The 18,772-nt window shown below is 43.0% G+C and overlaps 1 protein-coding gene across 2 annotated transcripts in view; it reads right to left on the reverse strand.

Annotated features, from left to right (window-relative positions):
• The window catches only part of LOC112232091 (vesicular glutamate transporter 3-like), a 35,359-nt gene extending 24,171 nt beyond the window's left edge, over nucleotides 1-11,188 (reverse strand). For both annotated transcript variants that reach the window (XM_042323251.1, XM_024398887.2), the window contains exons 1-3: nucleotides 11,088-11,188; nucleotides 5,304-5,556; nucleotides 3,291-3,409 (exon numbers count right to left, since the gene is read on the reverse strand). In XM_042323251.1, the coding sequence (XP_042179185.1) occupies nucleotides 3,291-3,409; nucleotides 5,304-5,556; nucleotides 11,088-11,188 (473 nt within the window). The remainder of the gene's footprint in view (nucleotides 1-3,290; nucleotides 3,410-5,303; nucleotides 5,557-11,087) is intronic.
• Between the last annotated feature and the right edge of the window lie 7,584 nt (nucleotides 11,189-18,772).

The following is an 18,772-nucleotide window of genomic DNA, read 5'->3' on the forward strand; positions in this document are numbered from 1 at the left end:
TGGCATAAAACTCAGAGATTCGGGACGAGTGTTAGCAGACAATGTAAGCATAACAAATATTTCTAGAGTCCTGAAACAACATCAAGTCAGGATGAAGCAGTTGTACACTGTCCCCTTTGAGAGGAACTCTGAATGAGTCAAGCAACTCAGGAACCAATAAGTCCAGGTAAGATGACTATAAAATACAGAACTGGTTTTGAACAAAACCAAACAGGGCAGAGGCACACAATGGCATGTTTTAAGGTATAATGTAAACTTCCGTAATAGCCTAACTCTTATGTTGCCATGTGGATTTATTTTAGAGAGTCATGGAGATTGAAGCCATGCAAACACCCCACATACAGTATTCATCTTTGTGAATGAGGCTGGTTTCAACTTGGCCAAAACACGGCGGCGAGGAATGAATGTGATTAGAAAAAGAGCCACAGTGGATGTCCTGGGCCAGAGGGGTGCCAACATCACAATGTGTACAGCAATATCCTCTGATGGATTCCTGTTACACAAACCACTAATTGGGCCATACAACACCGAGCGTCTCATTTCATTCTTGGGTGACCTCTATGGAAGGGTTGTGCCAGGTGAGGAAAGGGTTTCAGCGAGGCGAAATCGGCCAACGTTTGTAATTGTATGGGACAATGTGGCATTTCACCTCTCCCGTGCAGTCACAGAGTGATTTGCATTCCATCCCAGGATGATGTCACTTTTCCTCCTTCCTTACTCTCTATTCCTCAACCCCATAGAGGAATTATTTTCCTCATAGAGGTGGAAGGTTTATGACCACCATCCACATGATCAAATGTCCCTCCTGGACGCAATGAATGCTGGATGCCTGGACATATCTGCAGAAGATTGCCAGGGATGGACCAGGCATGCCAAAATATTCTTTCCTCTGTGTATTTCCCAAGATGGCATAAGATGTGACGTGGATGAGAACCTGTGGCCAAATGCATAAGACAGAGTTGACTAGTATTGCTACTGTATCTGTATTGGTAGATGGTGTATATACAAATTATTGTATTTTGGAATCCTTCAATGCCATAAAATGACATAAAACATATTGAAACGTATTGCATCATGTCTGATATATTCCTGTAACATAAACTGCAGTGAATTCTAAACAGTAGAGATGTGTCATTCTTGTTTTGTAAAGAAAACATTGTGTAGTGCTACAGTGCCTTGCGAAAGTATTCGGCCCCCTTGAACTTTGCGACCTTTTGCCACATTTCAGGCTTCAAACATAAAGATATAAAACTGTATTTTTTTGTGAAGAATCAACAACAAGTGGGACACAATCATGAAGTGGAATGACATTTATTGGATATTTCAAACTTTTTTAACAAATCAAAAACTGAAAAATTGGGCGTGCAAAATTATTCAGCCCCCTTAAGTTAATACTTTGTAGCGCCACCTTTTGCTGCGATTACAGCTGTAAGTCGCTTGGGGTATGTCTCTATCAGTTTTGCACATCGAGAGACTGAAATATTTTCCCATTCCTCCTTGCAAAACAGCTCGAGCTCAGTGAGGTTGGATGGAGAGCATTTGTGAACAGCAGTTTTCAGTTCTTTCCACAGATTCTCGATTGGATTCAGGTCTGGACTTTGACTTGGCCATTCTAACACCTGGATATGTTTATTTTTGAACCATTCCATTGTAGATTTTGCTTTATGTTTTGGATCATTGTCTTGTTGGAAGACAAATCTCCGTCCCAGTCTCAGGTCTTTTGCAGACTCCATCAGGTTTTCTTCCAGAATGGTCCTGTATTTGGCTCTATCCATCTTCCCATCAATTTTAACCATCTTTCCTGTCCCTGCTGAAGAAAAGCTGGCCCAAACCATGATGCTGCCACCACCATGTTTGACAGTGGGGATGGTGTGTTCAGGCTGATGAGCTGTGTTGCTTTTACGCCAAACATAACGTTTTGCATTGTTGCCAAAAAGTTCAATTTTGGTTTCATCTGACCAGAGCACCTTCTTCCACATGTTTGGTGTGTCTCCCAGGTGGCTTGTGGCAAACTTTAAACGACACGTTTTATGGATATCTTTAAGAAATTCTTCATTCTTCATTCTTCCATAAAGGCCAGATTTGTGCAATATACGACTGATTGTTGTCCTATGGACAGAGTCTCCCACCTCAGCTCTAGATCTCTGCAGTTCATCCAGAGTGATCATGGGCCTCTTGGCTGCATCTCTGATCAGTCTTCTCCTTGTATGAGCTGAAAGTTTAGAGGGACGGCCAGGTCTTGGTAGATTTGCAGTGGTCTGATACTCCTTCCATTTCAATATTATCGCTTGCACAGTGCTCCTTGGGATGTTTAAAGCTTGGGAAATCTTTTTGTATCCAAATCCGTCTTTAAACTTCTTCACAACAGTATCTCGGACCTGCCTGGTGTGTTCCTTGTTCTTCATGATGCTCTCTGCGCTTTTAACGGACCTCTGAGACTATCACAGTGCAGGTGCATTTATACGGAGACTTGATTACACACAGGTGGATTGTATTTATCATCATTAGTCATTTAGGTCAACATTGGATCATTCAGAGATCCTCACTGAACTTCTGGAGAGAGTTTGCTGCACTGAAAGTAAAGGGGCTGAATAATTTTGCACGCCCAATTTTTCAGTTTTTGATTTGTTAAAAGTTTGAAATATCCAATAAATGTCGTTCCACTTCATGATTGTGTCCCACTTGTTGTTGATTCTTCACCAAAAAAATACAGTTTTATATCTTTATGTTTGAAGCCTGAAATGTGGCAAAAGGTCGCAAAGTTCAAGGGGGCCGAATACTTTCGCAAGGCACTGTACCTGTTGTTCGTGTTGTTTAGGTCATTATTTTATGAATGACAATGTGTGCTTGTTGGGTGACAACCTTTGCTAGTGTTATGGAAGAAAGAGTTGATTTGAGACATGTATGAAGTGTTTTGGTAGCTATAGGGTATTTTGAACGTATTTTGGACGTGAAATGAACTGCTGTGCCAAGCTGAAAGTTAGTTAGGAGAACTGTGTGAAGAGTTTTGAAAAAGTGACCTAAGTATCGAGAAATGGGTCCTAGCGATGGTAAAAAAAAAAAAAAACTTAACAGAGGTATGCATTCTAAACCTCCATTATCAATAGTCAATGATCTTGAGCCACCCCAGTCACCTATTTAACACTCTCTAGTCCATCCACAAACCAGTTCTATTAAAATACCTTCTATTTCTTGAATTTCCTGAGTTTTTCAGTATAGTAAACAGTGCCCATATTGGGACAGCCCCAGGGTCACAAGGAGTGAGAGTGTTAGCAGTGGGAAGGTCTCACCTGTTGGCGGCCAGCTTGTTAGAGATGAAGCCTCCAGGGATCTGTGTGACGATGTAACCCCAGAAGAAGGAGCCATGGATCAGTCCCACAGTCTCTGGGTCCCAGTTGAATTGAGCTGGCTGGTGAAGAGGGATAATATAGGGTATTTAACTGGTTCTGAGTTATTTCACATAAGAAGCATTTGTGTATGTGTCCGGGGCTATTATGTTGTTAGAGTTTGAAAATAGAACCAGAGGACTGTTTGGGGGATGCTGCTGTCCTTCAGAACAACACTTTAACATTTCCATCCAAATATCAGCTGTTGAATAGCAATGGCACTATAATACAACATAATACAACATTCAAGGGTGTGTTTACCTGATCCCCTGTATCAGGGATGGATGATTGATGTAGATAATTAAGAGGAATAAACTCAAGATTTACATATGCAATCTTTTTAGTATTTTGACTGAAGCCTATAGGCCTACATTGATGACTGCTGGCTAACAGGTGATGATAGATGAATCACTGATGATTCAAGTGTTAGCCTATACATGCCCATTTAAGCAGGTTCACACTGAGCACATGTGACAGAGATGAGATCCTCAGACCCCTTGTGCGACCATATGCTGGTGCGGTTGGCCCTGGGTTCCTCCTAATGCAAGACAATGCTAGACCTCATGTGGCTGGAGTGTGTCAGCAGTTCCTGCAAGAGGAAGGCGTTGATGCTATGGACTGGCCCGCCCGTTCCCCAGACCTGAATCCAATTGAGCACATCTGGGACATCATGTCTCGCTCCATCCACCAACACCACGTTGCACCACAGACTGCCCAGGAGTTGGCGGATGCTTTAGTCCAGGTCTGGGAGGAGATCTCTCATGAGACCATCCGCCACCTCATCAGGAGCATGCCCAGGCGTTGTAGGGAGGTCATACAGGCACGTGGAGGCCACACACACTATTGAGTCTCATTTTGACTTGTTTGAAGGACATTACATCAAAGTTGGATTAGCCTGTAGTGTGGTTTTCCACTTTAATTTTGAGTGTGACTCCAAATCCAGACCTCCATGGGTTAATAAATTTGATTTCCATTGATCATTTTTGTGTGATTTTGTTGTCAGCACATTCAACTATGTAAAGAAAAAAGTATTTAATAAGAATATTTCATTCATTCAGATCTAGGATGTGTCATTTTAGTGTTCCCTTTATTTTTTTGAGCAGTGTATATACAGTGGGGCAAAAAAGTATTTAGTCAGCCACCAATTGTGCAAGTTCTCCCACTTAAAAAGATGAGAGAGGCATGTAATTTTCATCATAGGTACACTTTAACTATGACAGACAAAATGAGAAAAAAATCCAAAAAATCACATTGTAGGATTTTTTATGAATTTATTTGCAAATTATGATGGAAAATAAGTATGCATGGAAAATGATGATGGAAAATACGTTGCAAACTTTCGTTCATAGGCAAGGTCATGATGGGTATAGGGAAATCATGTTGTAGCCAAAACTTTTCGATGTTACACTGAGCTGGGTGAATGGAATATGAATGACAGTCATCGAATATGCTGTAATAGAATAAGGCCATGCTCATCATCTTAGACAGCACCGACCGCCACTGTTGGGCATGCATATTTCTCTCACTGTACGGCACGTGCAATTTCAATGCACCTTGAGATTAAGATTGTTTTCTCGCATTGATGGGACAGGCTGAACAATTGAATATTTAAACTATTCTACTATGAGGATGTCTGATTTGGCTGAAGCTTACTCGTGTTTTTGTCTGTGGAAAATGAAATGTGGACAACAATTTGTCATAACTCAAATAACCAAAGCAGGTACCAGGTCTCAGCTCCGTCTGGCTCTCATTTGGATCATAGGTGCCGACCGACTCAATTTGACCCCTGCCTCTACCTGCCTACCTCCTGCTGCTTCATTGCCCTAACAACTGCTACAAAGTTTTACACACTCCATAATGCACACCTCAATCTATGGAGTCTTGTTTATGTCCGTGAGATATTTCTTTCTCTCTCACCTGGAGTACAGGTGTCCCATTAATGTAGACTGTGTTGTTGTTGACCATCTCCACGATGGCCACCCCCAGGTTGCAGCGGATGCCAAAGGAGATGCAGAAACCCAGTCCACTGAGGATGGCGATGATGTAGCGCTTGGGCAGGCCGCAGCACCCGCAATCAAACAGAGGGGCACTGTGGCGAGGGGTCACCTGTTCCGCGTCCTCTGTCAGCTCCATCTGGTCCTCCTCGTCCGCATTGGTGCCATCGATTTTCCTGTAACACAAAACATGCAAGTTGAGACAGATACCCAGCAAACAGTCAATTTTCCTACAATGTTCAACAGGAGGACATTGGTAAGTGTTTAATTGGTGATGTTGTTATACTACACTACATAGTCCTAATACTCTTAGAAAAAAAGGTTCCAAAAGTTCTCTTCGGCTGTCCCCATAGGAGAACCCTTTTGGTTCCAGGTAGAACCCTTTTTGTTTTCAGAACCCTTTTGGGTTCCACGTAGAACCTTCTGTGGAAAAAGTTCTACGTGGAACCCAAAAAGCTTCTACTTTGAACCAAAAATAGTTATTCAAAGGGTTATCCTATGGGGACAGCTGAGGAAAACTCTTATGTTCTAGATAGCACCTTTTTTTCGAAGAGTGTACAACAAATAAGTATTGTGTATACAAAAATTATGTATACCTAATTCCCTTGAATGACACTTCATGTTAAATAGTTAAACAGTCTTTAAAAGACACAAAGACCATTCCTGATCTTACCCTTTCTGTCTTCAATACTATTATTATATATATTTTTTAACTGAGGAAGGAATTGCTTTCATCTGGCCGCCTCAGATCTCTACCTGAGTTCCTCTCTCTGGGCAGATATGATAATGGTGTTCAAGGGGTCTGTATTTTATCATGTATTTGTTCTCTCTTGCACATACTGTACATCCATTGTTAGTGAATGGCATGTCCTAACTATATATACTATACGTTTTCAATCCATCGAATACGGACAGCTATAGTGATTCACAGGGGAATAAGGTCAGTATTCAAAGCGTCCTAACATTCATCACAAATGGATTGAATGTGAACAATATAAGTATTTTTGTGTTACATTGGTGTGTGGAGTTTGCAGAGCGCCACCCTCAGTGGGGTCGGGAAACACCCTGATGCATCTCGTTTTCAGCGGAAATGGAAAGAGAGCCTGTGACATGACTTCCACTTTTGGATGTTAACAAGGCAACACTCCACCTTAACAAATTCAATGGTTGACAGTGTAATAGATATCCTCAGCACTCCTCCAGGCAGCTAACAGACAGAGTGTTTGATAGACAGGTGGGCAAACAGTAGAGATTCTTGCAAACTTCTATCCATAAAACAACCTGAAAAAAATCATTTTTGGTGTAATTATATTTAAAATAATGGTTCTTTGCAGAACCTTACGAAAGGGTTATAGCAACATGTGTTCCATTTAGACCTTGTCAAAAAGGGTTCTGCATAGCACCAAAAGGGGATCCGCTACTGTTACAAGCCAAATAACCCTAAATTAGCACTATTGTAGACTGAGTCAGTCATTTTTAAATTTGCACCATACTCAGGTTCCTTAACTAATGCACATGTTATTTGCTGCAGAACAGGCAAAGTGCACATAAAGAGAACTGAAGTGTCAAAGCATTAGCTGAAGCAAAACAAAACAGCCACACATACAATACAAACATATCCCTTTATTAGTCCCTTGATGTCAATGATGCTGGGCTCCATTCCTTTTTTCCAGGCACTCTTCAGAGGTCTATAGTATGTACACTTCATTCACTCCTTCATTCATTCACAAGTCTTTCATGTGCAAGAAAACCTTTATGATGTCTTGCTTGAAAGGCCCACATTCGTAAAAAAATCAAAAGGGTATTTTATCCCATGATCTATTAGCAAGCAGAATCTTACTCATCCCTGTCTCCCACAGACTGTCACCACTGTCTTTCCCAACTCCCTAAGCCCCCATCCTTCCAATCCAACTCAGCCCTGTCTCCCTATCCACTGATCCCCCATTGAAATTCCACTGTACCCTCAGATGAACCATCAAACAGGCAAAGCGTCAATACAGGACTAAGATTGAATCCTACAACACCGGCACTGAAGCTTGTCAGGAGTGACAGGGCTTGCAAACCATAATAGTTGACAAAGGGAAACCCAGCCGCGAGCTGCCCAGTGACACAAGATGAGCTACATTTATTTTATGCTCGCTTTGAGGCAAGCAACACTGAAGCATGCATGAGAGTACCAGCTGTTCCGGAAAACTGTCTGATCACGCTCTCCGTAGCCTTGTGTGAGTAAAACGTTTAAACAGGTCAACATTCACAAGGTCGATGGGCCAGATGGATAACCAGAACGTGTACTCAGAGCATTCACGGACCAACTGGCAAGTGTCTTCACTGACATTTTCAATATCTCCCTGACCGAGTCTGTAATACCTACATGTTTCAAGCAGACCACCATAGTCCCTTTGCCCAAGAAAGCAAAGGTAACCTGCCTAAATGACTACCTCCCCGTAGCACTCACATCGGTAGCCATGATGTGCTTTGAAAGGCTGGTCATGGTTCACATCAACACCATCATCCAGGAAACCCTAGACCCACTACAATTCGCATACCGCTCCAACATATCCACAGATGACACAATCTCAATTGCACTCCACACTGCCCATTCCCACCTGGACAAAAGGAACACCTATGTAAGAATGCTGTTCATTGACTACAGCTCAGTGTTCAATACCATAGAGCCCACAAAGTTCATCGCTAAGCAAAGGACACTGGGACTAAACAACTCCCTCTGCAACTGGGTCCTGGACTTCCTGACGGGCCGCCCCCGGGTGGTAAGGGTAGGCAACAATACATCTGCCACGCTGATCCTCAAAACTGGGGCCCCTCAGGGGTGCATGCTTAGTCCCCTCCTGTAGTCCATGTTCACCCAGGACTGCGTGGCCAAGCATGACTCCAACGTCAACAGTGGTAGGCCAGATCACCAACAATGATGAGACAGGACATAGGGAGGAGGTCAGAGACCTGGCAGTGTGGTGCCAGGACAACAACATCTCGCTCAACATGAGCAAGACAAAGGAGCTGATCGTGGACTACAAGAAAAGAAGGGCCGAACACACCCTCATTCACATCGATGGGGCTCTAGTGGAGCGGGTCGAGAGTTTCAAGTACATTGGTGTCCACATCACCAACAAACTATCATGGCCCAAACACACCAAGACAGTTGTGAAGAGGGCACGGCGACACCTTTTCTCCCTCGGCATCCAACCGTAAGGCGCTACAGAGTGTAGTGCGTACGGCCCAGTACATTACTGGGGTCATGCTTCCTGCCATCCAGGATCTGTATACTAGGCGGTGTCAGAAAAATTGTCAAAAGACTCCAGTCAAACAAGTCATGGACTGTTCTCTTTGCCACCTCCAACTCATCCAATGATCCCACATCCCTCCACCTCCAACTTCCCCAACCCCCCAGCCCCCATCCCTCCATCCCAACTCACCCCTGTCTTCCCCAAACCCCCAGCCCGCATCCCTCCATCCCAACTCACCCCTGTCTTCCCTACCCCCCAGCCCCCAGCTCTCTTCCCCAACTCACTCCTGATTTCTCCAGCCCCCGTCCTTCCTCTAAACTCACCTATGTGTTCTCCAATCCCTCATCCAGAGCTGGTGTTATGGGTAGGCCTGCCATACCCTACCTCCTTGCCCGTCCAAAATAAAATGTTTAAATATTGACAGAAAGACTCATCAGTCACAGATAAAGCATCTGAGCAAATGAAACAGAGCCCTATCTGTCTCAGTATTTATAGGCCATGTACTTTATCTGATGCTGTCTGGCCAAAAAGAGTATGGAATGTCATACTCTTTTTGGCCAGACACAATCAGATATATGGTCTACATATAGGAAGACAGAGGAGCGCTGTTTCGCTCGATCGGATACGTTCTCCGGTGAGATTGTATCAGCCGGGTGCATAGTGCACTGTTCAGATTCTAGAATTATTTTGGACAAATATCAAAGGTAACCTACTTTTTGAAGTGATTTGTTTGACAATCAGATGAAAACATTATGACTGGTTATGTTCATGCCACATTCAAAGGCAATACATTTACAGTGACTCAACTGACTCATTCTGGCACCGGCTCTGCCCTCATCCCAACTCACCCCTGCCTTCTCCATCCCCAATCCATCATACCAACTCACCCCTGTCATCCCCAGCCCCATCCCTCTTTCCAAACTCACAGATCGTGCTCTCCACTATCTAAAGTAGACTGGACAATGCTATGAGAATGGTTGATCATTATCAGTGGAAAGTATTTACGCTTGTCTTGTTTTTTTTATATATATTTTTTAATCCTCAAGTAGACCAAAATTATGTCATCCTGTCTGCATTAAGTCAATGACGTCATTATGTCTATGAAGTTCTATGACTGTTGAGAAGTCAGATCATACTGAACAGAAGATGTATTTGTGTTTGTTGTTCAATGTCATTATTATCCAACCTTTTTTGTACCAACGATAGCTTACATTTCAAGAAGTAATTCAGAATGGACTAAAACAGTGTCAGTTTACTGACAGACTGGTCAGCAACATCCTAGAGAGACCCTATTAAGAGAACATGTCATTCCCATAGATGTTTGTATTTCGGCCAATAAATTTAGTCTCAGTGAAGTATGACAGACAGACAGACAGATAGACAAAAAGACAGAAAGACAGATAGATTTATTCTGCTCAGACTTAATTTCTCTTTTCCTCTCTTGGTCTCTCTGGATTCACATTTCTTAGTTTCACCTGCTAGTAATGATTTGACCAGTTTGGTGGGATTGCACATGGATCCTTGTGGACTTTGATGAAAGATTTCACTTTGCCTTTTCCATGTGTTTGTATAGTGTTTAAAATAAAACTGATAAAATAGAAAGTAAGCTGACAACATCATTCATTTTACACACATTTAATGATGACACATTTTCATTGTACTGATATTACAACCATGATATAAATGATAATCGCTTGTTGGATAAATTTGTCCAGTTCACTTTTTTAAATATACTTTCAAATGTATCTATTTCAGACGGCACAGTGAACTCTGGAACTGAACCTGAAATAATTCCCTTTCACAGGAAATTGCCCACTTACTTGGTTTATCTCTTTTCAGACAACAATTCACCTTCCACCTATATGTGGAAGTTCCATATTTATCATCCTCCCCTTGTGAAATATATATCAGATATGAAATATGCATCACATATGCATCACATATGTCTTCAGATAAAACTCGTGATAACATCACTTGCATTGCCTGGCAAGCAAAACAATTAAATATTTAGTTATCTCTAAGATCTCTGGGTACAGTAAATGGTGAGCTTAATGTTCTTCAATCCTCCTGTTTTCTACCACTGGCTTTGTTCATAGTCCTTCATAGAAGTTCATAGAATTTTGATAAAATTATCTGAGTTTGGGATTATAGCACTGCAATCGTTTTGCCAGTGGATATAGAGATTTTTATTGCTAGCCTATATGACTATAATTTGGATTAGAATATTGACCAAGCTATATAAAGATCTTTAAATACAATAAGATAACTAAGATAAAATATCTAACAGTACTCAGAAATAAATAATATATCTGAAATTATCTGATCTGTTGCTTCAAGTAGATGTCAAACTTGCACTGTGTTGTTTTTACCCCATTGAGTCACACACATATCTCAGTCAAAGAGCAGAGATTCACACTCATTCAATCCCAGTTCCCCCAACACATTCCAGACAGTCTCAGACTCACCTCTGCAGGTTCCCCAGGCCGTCTCCTACCATATTCTTCACCTCCTCCTTCCCTGGTTTCAGAATCTGCTCCTTCAGCCCTGCAAACCCCCCAAAAGGCATCTTCCTCTGCTTCTCCCTGTCCTTCTCCCTCTCTTTATTTCACAGGAGTATGTATCTCCCCCTCTCTCTTGCGTGCTTATCTCTGGGAAAGACAAGCAAATATCTGCTAGATGTGGTTGCTCATTCTTCCTGAGATTTTAGGCACAAAGGGGCTTGCTCCGCCTTTGTGTGGTGCCACGGGTCCCTCAGACGTTCCTCAGATGTGAGATGGGCTTCTGCTGTCTGCTCCTCTCTGGCGTGACCAGGGACTGGGAGGCAAGGGGATGATGGTCAAAGTGAGGAGGGGCTAGGTGGAGGTGAAAGGTGATCGTGTTGAGGCTAAGGGTGTGTCAGATGAAGGTCCAAGGCACCAGATAGAGCTCCTAGCATGGCATAGTTCAGCTCACCTCCAGAAGGTTTGGTGGGAAGAGAGATGGAGGGAGAGTATCACCTCAGTATCTTGGCATGGTGAGCTGTGTGTGGATGGGTGCAGCAGGACTGAACAGCCCCCTTTACTTGCCTCTCCATCTGATAGCTCCAACACTAATGGCTAAAAAGAGGGTCTGGGGTACCTAACTGCTCTAGCAGGTACCTCTAGCCCTACCTCTTTAGCCAAGAATGTTCATCTGATACCAACCCAGTGGATGAATGATTTAATATTGACAAGCCGCATTCAGAGAGACCAGAGAAGCATGTGCGCAGGTGAAACGTAAGACGCAACTATCATCAGGTTCGCTGGTACAACACTCCCATTCTTTGCCAGCATTTCCATAGCACTATCATTTGGATTAGCTGTCAGCAGCAACAGAGTTAGCTACCCACGAGCTATTCAGACAGATGCACGTTTACCTATTCACAGTCACACCAAATTACACCTTTATGTGGGTTTCCCATAACTAAATGCTTATTTAACTGGTACAGGCAAGCCCCAGAACCCAATCTTTGTCCAGTGTGAATCTCTTTTTTTGCCGGGTCATTAAATATGCATGGGATTTTAAGAATTCCAATATAGACATTTAAAAAATGTATCAGTAGAATGTTGGTTGGTGCAACGAGCTCTCGGGCTCTGTTTTACTGATGGGTTGCTCCAGAGTGACGGCTTGGGGCGGTGCTGCTACTTCACTAGTCTGTGAGCTCCATAAATAAACTGTGGATCCGGCTCCTGAGTGGGCTCTCTCTCAATAAATAAGGCCCTTCATGACAGAAATATAACAGGCCAGTTGTCAGTGTAACATGGGATAAAGACAGTTTTCTTTCTCTGTAGGCATTTACAGTAAATGCATGTATTGTACTATGTATGTATATGTTGATACTCACATGCTGTGTGTGTGTGTGTGTGTGTGTGTGTGTGTGTGTGTGTGTGTCGTAAAATTTCCCTGCTAACACTCTTTCTGCAAGGACCCAAATTCCAGACCCTCCAGGGGATGAGAAAATTAGGGAATTCTGGATTTAGTTTTCATTGAGGTGGTGATGATGCTCTAGTAGTATAGCTCAGTATGTTGATGGAGATGCTATCTGGGATGACATGATAAGTTGGTTGTGCTTTCATGTGATGGGTCATTGATAGGGCCCGGAGTGTGGTCTCATGTCGGATAAAGTAACGCCTCTTAATGTCTGCGTTGTGACATGTCACGTTAAAATTATGCCACCTGTCAGAGACAATGGGGCCCGGAGTATACATTCAACTCCATGGGGGTTCTTCTCAATACAATTTCAGGAAAAGTCTTGCCTACCATCTAGTGGCTAGAAGGGGGTACAGGCCCCGACCAAGTTGTGGTACATACTGTACTTCACACTAAAACCATATCTATAAACTGCCAAAAGTCTATGAGGCTTTATAAACTTTTTTGAGGGGTGCTTTAATGTAAAGTGGTACTACTAATATTGCCTCACGTCTTTGTCAATAATTCCAGAAGGAACAGAGAAGATGAAAGAAGTAGTAAATAAGATATCATGTTGTACACTATGTGTGTGTGTGTGTGAATATGTTGCATTTGATAGTAGCCTACGTCTGTTTATTTCCATGTTATAGCCTCAGCTATTCAAGATTACTCAGATTTAAATCCATCAAAACATATGCTGGATGAATGTAGGGGGCCTTAAAGCTGTTGTCAGTGAGTCATGGACAGTCATGGCTTTGCACTGCCATTATAACTACTGTAGACCAGTGCCTCGCTGTTAAATATACTCATACGGAAAACTAAGCTAATATAATATATCAACATATATCAAAGTACCAGACAAAAGTTTGGACATACCTCAAAAGTTTGGCTATACCTACTCATTGCAGGGTTTTTCTTTATTTGACTATTTTCTACATTGTAGAATAATAGTGAAGACTACAACACTACGAAATAACACATATGGAATCATGTAGTAACCAAAAAAGTGCTAAACAAATCAAAATCTATTTTATATTTGAGATTCTTCAAAGTAGCCACCCTTTGCCTTGACAACAGCTTTGCACACTCTTGGCATTCTCTCAACCAGCTTCACCTGGAATGCTTTTCCAACAGTCTTGAAGGAGTTCCCACATATGCTATGCCAAACTGTCAAAAGAATCACTACACTAATTCCGCTGAATTCAAATGAAAAGAAAACCACAGCTTTCTCGGATGCCTTTGTTTTGCTGTTTTTGAGGTAGTACAGTCAGTAACAATTTTGTAATTCACGTTTCAATTGGTTTTCCTTTAATGACACTAAAGTAGAACATCAGGTTAATTTTCATTAGGATACACATTTTACAACAGAAAACAAAAATGCACCTTTCTTATTGGACAAGTACAGGTAGTCACGCGCTGTTTTCGTCCATTTGATAGGTTTCCTAATGAATACAACCCTCTTTCCCTTATTTGTTGTTTCCAATGTGAACAGAGATAAAATAATGTCAAATAACATCTTCACACTGCTCATGTGCTCCTGACCTCTCCCAATTATTATCTTTTAAGGAGTCTTGATTTAATTAGTCAAATTGTAAGAGGCACCCTTATTTGCCTAAGATCTTTGAATGCTGTCTAGTGGTTGTAACTATTTGTGTACTGTCCTACTTCTCTGGGACCTTGTGCTTCCACTTCCTATTCCCTGTCCTTTCTTGTTATGACGGCATCATCCCGTGGCCGGTTTTCAAAATCCCATTTGACCCTGTTTGTGCAGCCTAGTTGCCTTGTTTTGCTGTTACATATTACACAGCTTCGATCACTGCAGCAGGAATTGAAGTAGGCTAATATGAACTTCAGTATGAATCAGCCTTTTTTTCTTGTGTAAATGAATAGGATGTTACATCTATTTCTATTGGCCTACATTGTAACAGTTCATCCAGTTTGAAGGCTTGATAACATTCATTCCCTTAAAGATGAAATCCTTAATAGTAAAACAGTCCGTTTGCGATATTACAACAACAAAGAGCTTACTGCAAACAACAAACACAGATTCTCCCCCCTCTGACATCATTGCACGCGTGATAGAAGAGCACAATATATACTGCAATTGTTTTTACCACGCTGCTCCTCAGCTCAGCAATAAAAACAATAACAATGTGGTGCGGCGGCCAGAGGTGCTGTTTCCCCTTACTGAGGATTCCAACTTTAAACATACCTTCAAGTACATATATATATGCACTTAATTATAATATAAAATAACTATAACAAAAGCAGGTTTTAAAGTCATGTAAGCCGTCATTGAATCCCTCTCCCTGTTACCATTGAATGGCCTGTTCTTCTGTGTGACGTCTGCATCTAGTGCTCATGTGAGTGAGCATTGGACAGGAGGTTATGTGAATGCAGGAAAATGATTCAGGACGAGAGTGAGTTAGTGAATGAATGTGAATGAGATGGAAGGGTGCGTGCGTGGGGACTGAGCATTGTCCCCTCTCCAAAGCCTGGTAATCCCATTGCAGATCTTCAGTGGAGAGAGCAGGATTAAACATCTGATCTGGTAATGGGGCTATTTGGGTCACTGGGTCGTTGGGTCTGTGGAACAGGCACTGGGTAATACATAGGAGACAGGGACAGGAGCTAGGCTTGGCCTATCCTGTGTTCTTGTCTCATTGCCTGGACCTATCATGAGTCATGACTGGACACGCACACACACGCACACAGCCCAGTGAGCAGCTTATGGTCAGGTCATATATTTGAAATAGTTCTGTGTGTGTTTGGATATGTGTGCTGGTGGAGAAAAAACAAAGCCACTCTGTCTCTGCCCAGCTTGATAACCCCCACCTCAGCCGCGGGCATGACCTCAGGTATGGAGCTGCCCCAGGAAAGGCAAGGGAAGCATGGACATGTAAGTGTGTGTGTGCACTCTACGCGCCCGCGTTCGTCTGTGGCTCTTTTCCTGGGGTTTGAGACCTCTTGCTGTTTGGATTTGAAAATCCAACAGTTGTAATGGAAGAGGGCTGCGCTTGGGGGATGTGTGTGGCTGTCCCACCATGCTAAGGATGGCTGTGTAGCACCTCAAATCCCTCAAGGGTCACCTACAAAACAGTTGCTTGGCCTGCTAACCCACTTGTGATGAGTTAATGAGATGGACTAGTTCATTATTTAATTTAGTTAATTCTTTACCTTTTAAAAAAAGATGTATGTTTTCTTTATTTAATCTTTATTTTGACAGGGAGTCAATGCTGAGCCCAAGGTCTCTTTTCCAGATGAGCCCGGTTAAGCACAACAATATATACATGTTATTATAGACAACAATTAATGAAAAGCAAAGAACAATCACAAACTGACACCCTAACATCTGTCTGAAATGCCCTAGTGGCACCAATTCCTCATATTTTAAAGTGCTTTGGCGATCAGTGGAGATCGAAGGGATCTCCAGAGTTTTGCTTTTGGATTATGTGCTCACCAGGCATCAAGGAGGTTGTAATCAGAGACTATACTGTATGTTGGCGAACCTTGGACACATGAAAAGTATGGTGAACACGATGTGAATGGCAGAAAGAGTTGAACCCATGGGACGGGGTTGGGACTCCCAAAACAGGGATGAGGAGAAGCTGTATTGGCTCACTGTAATTACCAGATATCCACAGATTAATGGGAACTGTGCTGTGCGTGAATCCCAATGGAGCGGCCGTCCAGTGCTCTGGCATCCATGGAAATGGAGAGAAGTTCAGTGGGGATACCTAGTTCCGATACCAGGAGAGCGTCCATGAAACTCTCATCAGCCCCAGAGTCAGTGGGCACCTGAAGATACTTTGACTGGTCTCCCCACAGCAGGATAACAACAACAGGAGTACGGATAACAGGAATTAGAGGATTCCCAGTCTGGCTCACCAGTGTACATGTACCTACTAATGATTTAGGTCTCTTCACTGGGCAGCTAGCTACGAAATGCCCTGCAGCACCACAATACAGACAACTGTTGGAGCTTAGCCTATGCTTATGTTCCCTCGGCGATAATCTAGTTCTGCCCAGTTGCATCTGACTCACGCGTTGCCGATGATTCTCGAGGGAACTTGGGTGGCTTCGAGTCTTCTCGGAAATACAGCTTTGGGAGACTTCCAGATTCCGTCAGAGATGAACGAACAGCAGCAGTTGAACGAGTGTGCCCAAGACCAGACCTCCTCTCACTCCTGCGTTCCATCAATCCTAAGAGTAAGGGCAATAAGGGAATCGATGTCCTTCACGATCTTCCTCTGAAAGTCCGTGAAGGAAGGTATCAAAAAAGGGACTCCGGATACCAGGCACTCTCGGCAGCCAATGTGTGAAAATCTACTGTGTAGTCTGCCACACTACGGGAGTCTTGATGTAATTCAAGTAGTTTTCGGGCCGCCTCTCTCCCAGATACCGGAGAATCGAACACCTTCCTCACCTCTGCCACAAAATCCTCCAGATGATGGCAAATGGTGGATTGTTGCTCCCAAACTGCCGTAGCCCAGGAGAGCGCCCTACCTGACATTAGCGTAATAATATACGCTATCTTCGATCGGTCCGAAGGGAACGAAGATGGCTGTAGCTCAAAAATAAGGGAGCACTGAAAAAGAAAACCCCGGCAGGTTCCAGGATCCCTGGAATATTGCTCCGGAGGAGGTAAGCGGGGTTCTTGGGGAGCCGGCGTAGGCTGTACAAACCCAACACTAATAGTAGACAGGTTACTGGGTGGTTGGGAGGTCTCAGATGGTGGGCTGTCTATGAGCCAACTCACTGATTTGCTCCATAATAGCCTTGAACCCTTGGTCGTGGCGTTCCGTCAGGGAACGAAGCCCTTCCCAAAGGTCTTGCAGTAGCTCCTCATACCTTCCAATGGTGACTCCATGCAGGGAGACAGCGTGGCGGAGCTGGTCCAAGTCTGTTGGGTCTGCCATGGCCAGTTCTTACTATAAGGGCACAGGGCGAGACTCAGATGCAGACACGGGGGCAGAGACTCTGATATTTATTATAATCCAAGGGGCAGGCAAGAGAATGGTCATGGACAGGCCAAAAGATCATAGCAAGGTCAGAGTCCAGGAGGTACAGGGTGGCAGGGGTCAGGACAGGCAGTATGGTCAGGCAGGCAGATTCAGGGTAGAGGCAGGCAAGGGTCAAAACCAGGAGGAATAGCAAAAACAGAGAAAAGGGAAAAACAGAAGCACAAAATAACATGCTGGTTGACTTGAAAAGACAAGACGAACTGGCAACAGACAAACAGGGAACACAGGAATAAGTACCCAGGGACTAATGAGGAAAACAGGTGACACCTGGAGGTGGGTGGAGACAATAACAAAAACAGGTGAAACAGATCAGGGCGTGACAGTTATTTTAGAAAATAAATGGTGAGAAATTCAATGTTTCATTGGTATGAGTTGAAGGACATTATATTGCCATGTAGGGGCGGCAGATAGCCTAGTGGTTAGAGCGTTGGGCCAGTAACAACAAGGATCCTGGATGGAATCTCCGAGCTGACAAGGTAAAAATCTGTCTTTCTGCCCCTGAGCAAGGCAATTAAACCACTGTTCCCCAGGTGCCGAAAATGTGGAAGTCGATTAATGCAGCCCCCAGCACCTCTCTGATTCCGAGGGGTTGGGTTAAATGTGCAAGACACATTTCAGTTGAATGCATTCAGTTGTGCAACTAACCAGGTATCCCCTTTCCCTTTCCTAGTACTGGATGGAAAAATCCTGTACACTTGTAATGTATTAGTGTTCTTCTGTAAAATTACAGATATCTCAGAACTCAAAGCCAGGGGGAAATACTGAACATCCTGGACTGGGTGAAGAAAGCAATGCACTGGTAAACTATCAACGTATTTGTTTGACTTTTAAATTAGGTCATGGTGTGTTTCTTGTAAAGTACATACTGTATTTTGTGTTCTATACAGAACTCTGACAAATGGCTTTTTGTCAACAGTGTATATGACAGGAAAAAACATGAAGACAGCCGTTGAGAACTCCAACCTTTGCAGCAAATAGAGTCCAAATCATGACATTTTACAAGACATTTCAATACCTTCTCTAGCTAATATTTGGGATGAAAGGGGATGAAAAAGTTCTTAAGAAGTTAAAAGCATCAAAGCCTGTTCCAACAGTGCCTTTTTTGGTTTAATGTACTGTATTATCTCATTTGTGTTTCCAGACACCTGCTCCAGAAATGCATTTTTGGACTTATTTAAGAGAATTAGCTTGCACATCTA

The sequence above is a fragment of the Oncorhynchus tshawytscha genome, linkage group LG06 (genome assembly GCF_018296145.1).
Source record: "Oncorhynchus tshawytscha isolate Ot180627B linkage group LG06, Otsh_v2.0, whole genome shotgun sequence".
Classification (NCBI taxonomy): domain Eukaryota; kingdom Metazoa; phylum Chordata; class Actinopteri; order Salmoniformes; family Salmonidae; genus Oncorhynchus; species Oncorhynchus tshawytscha.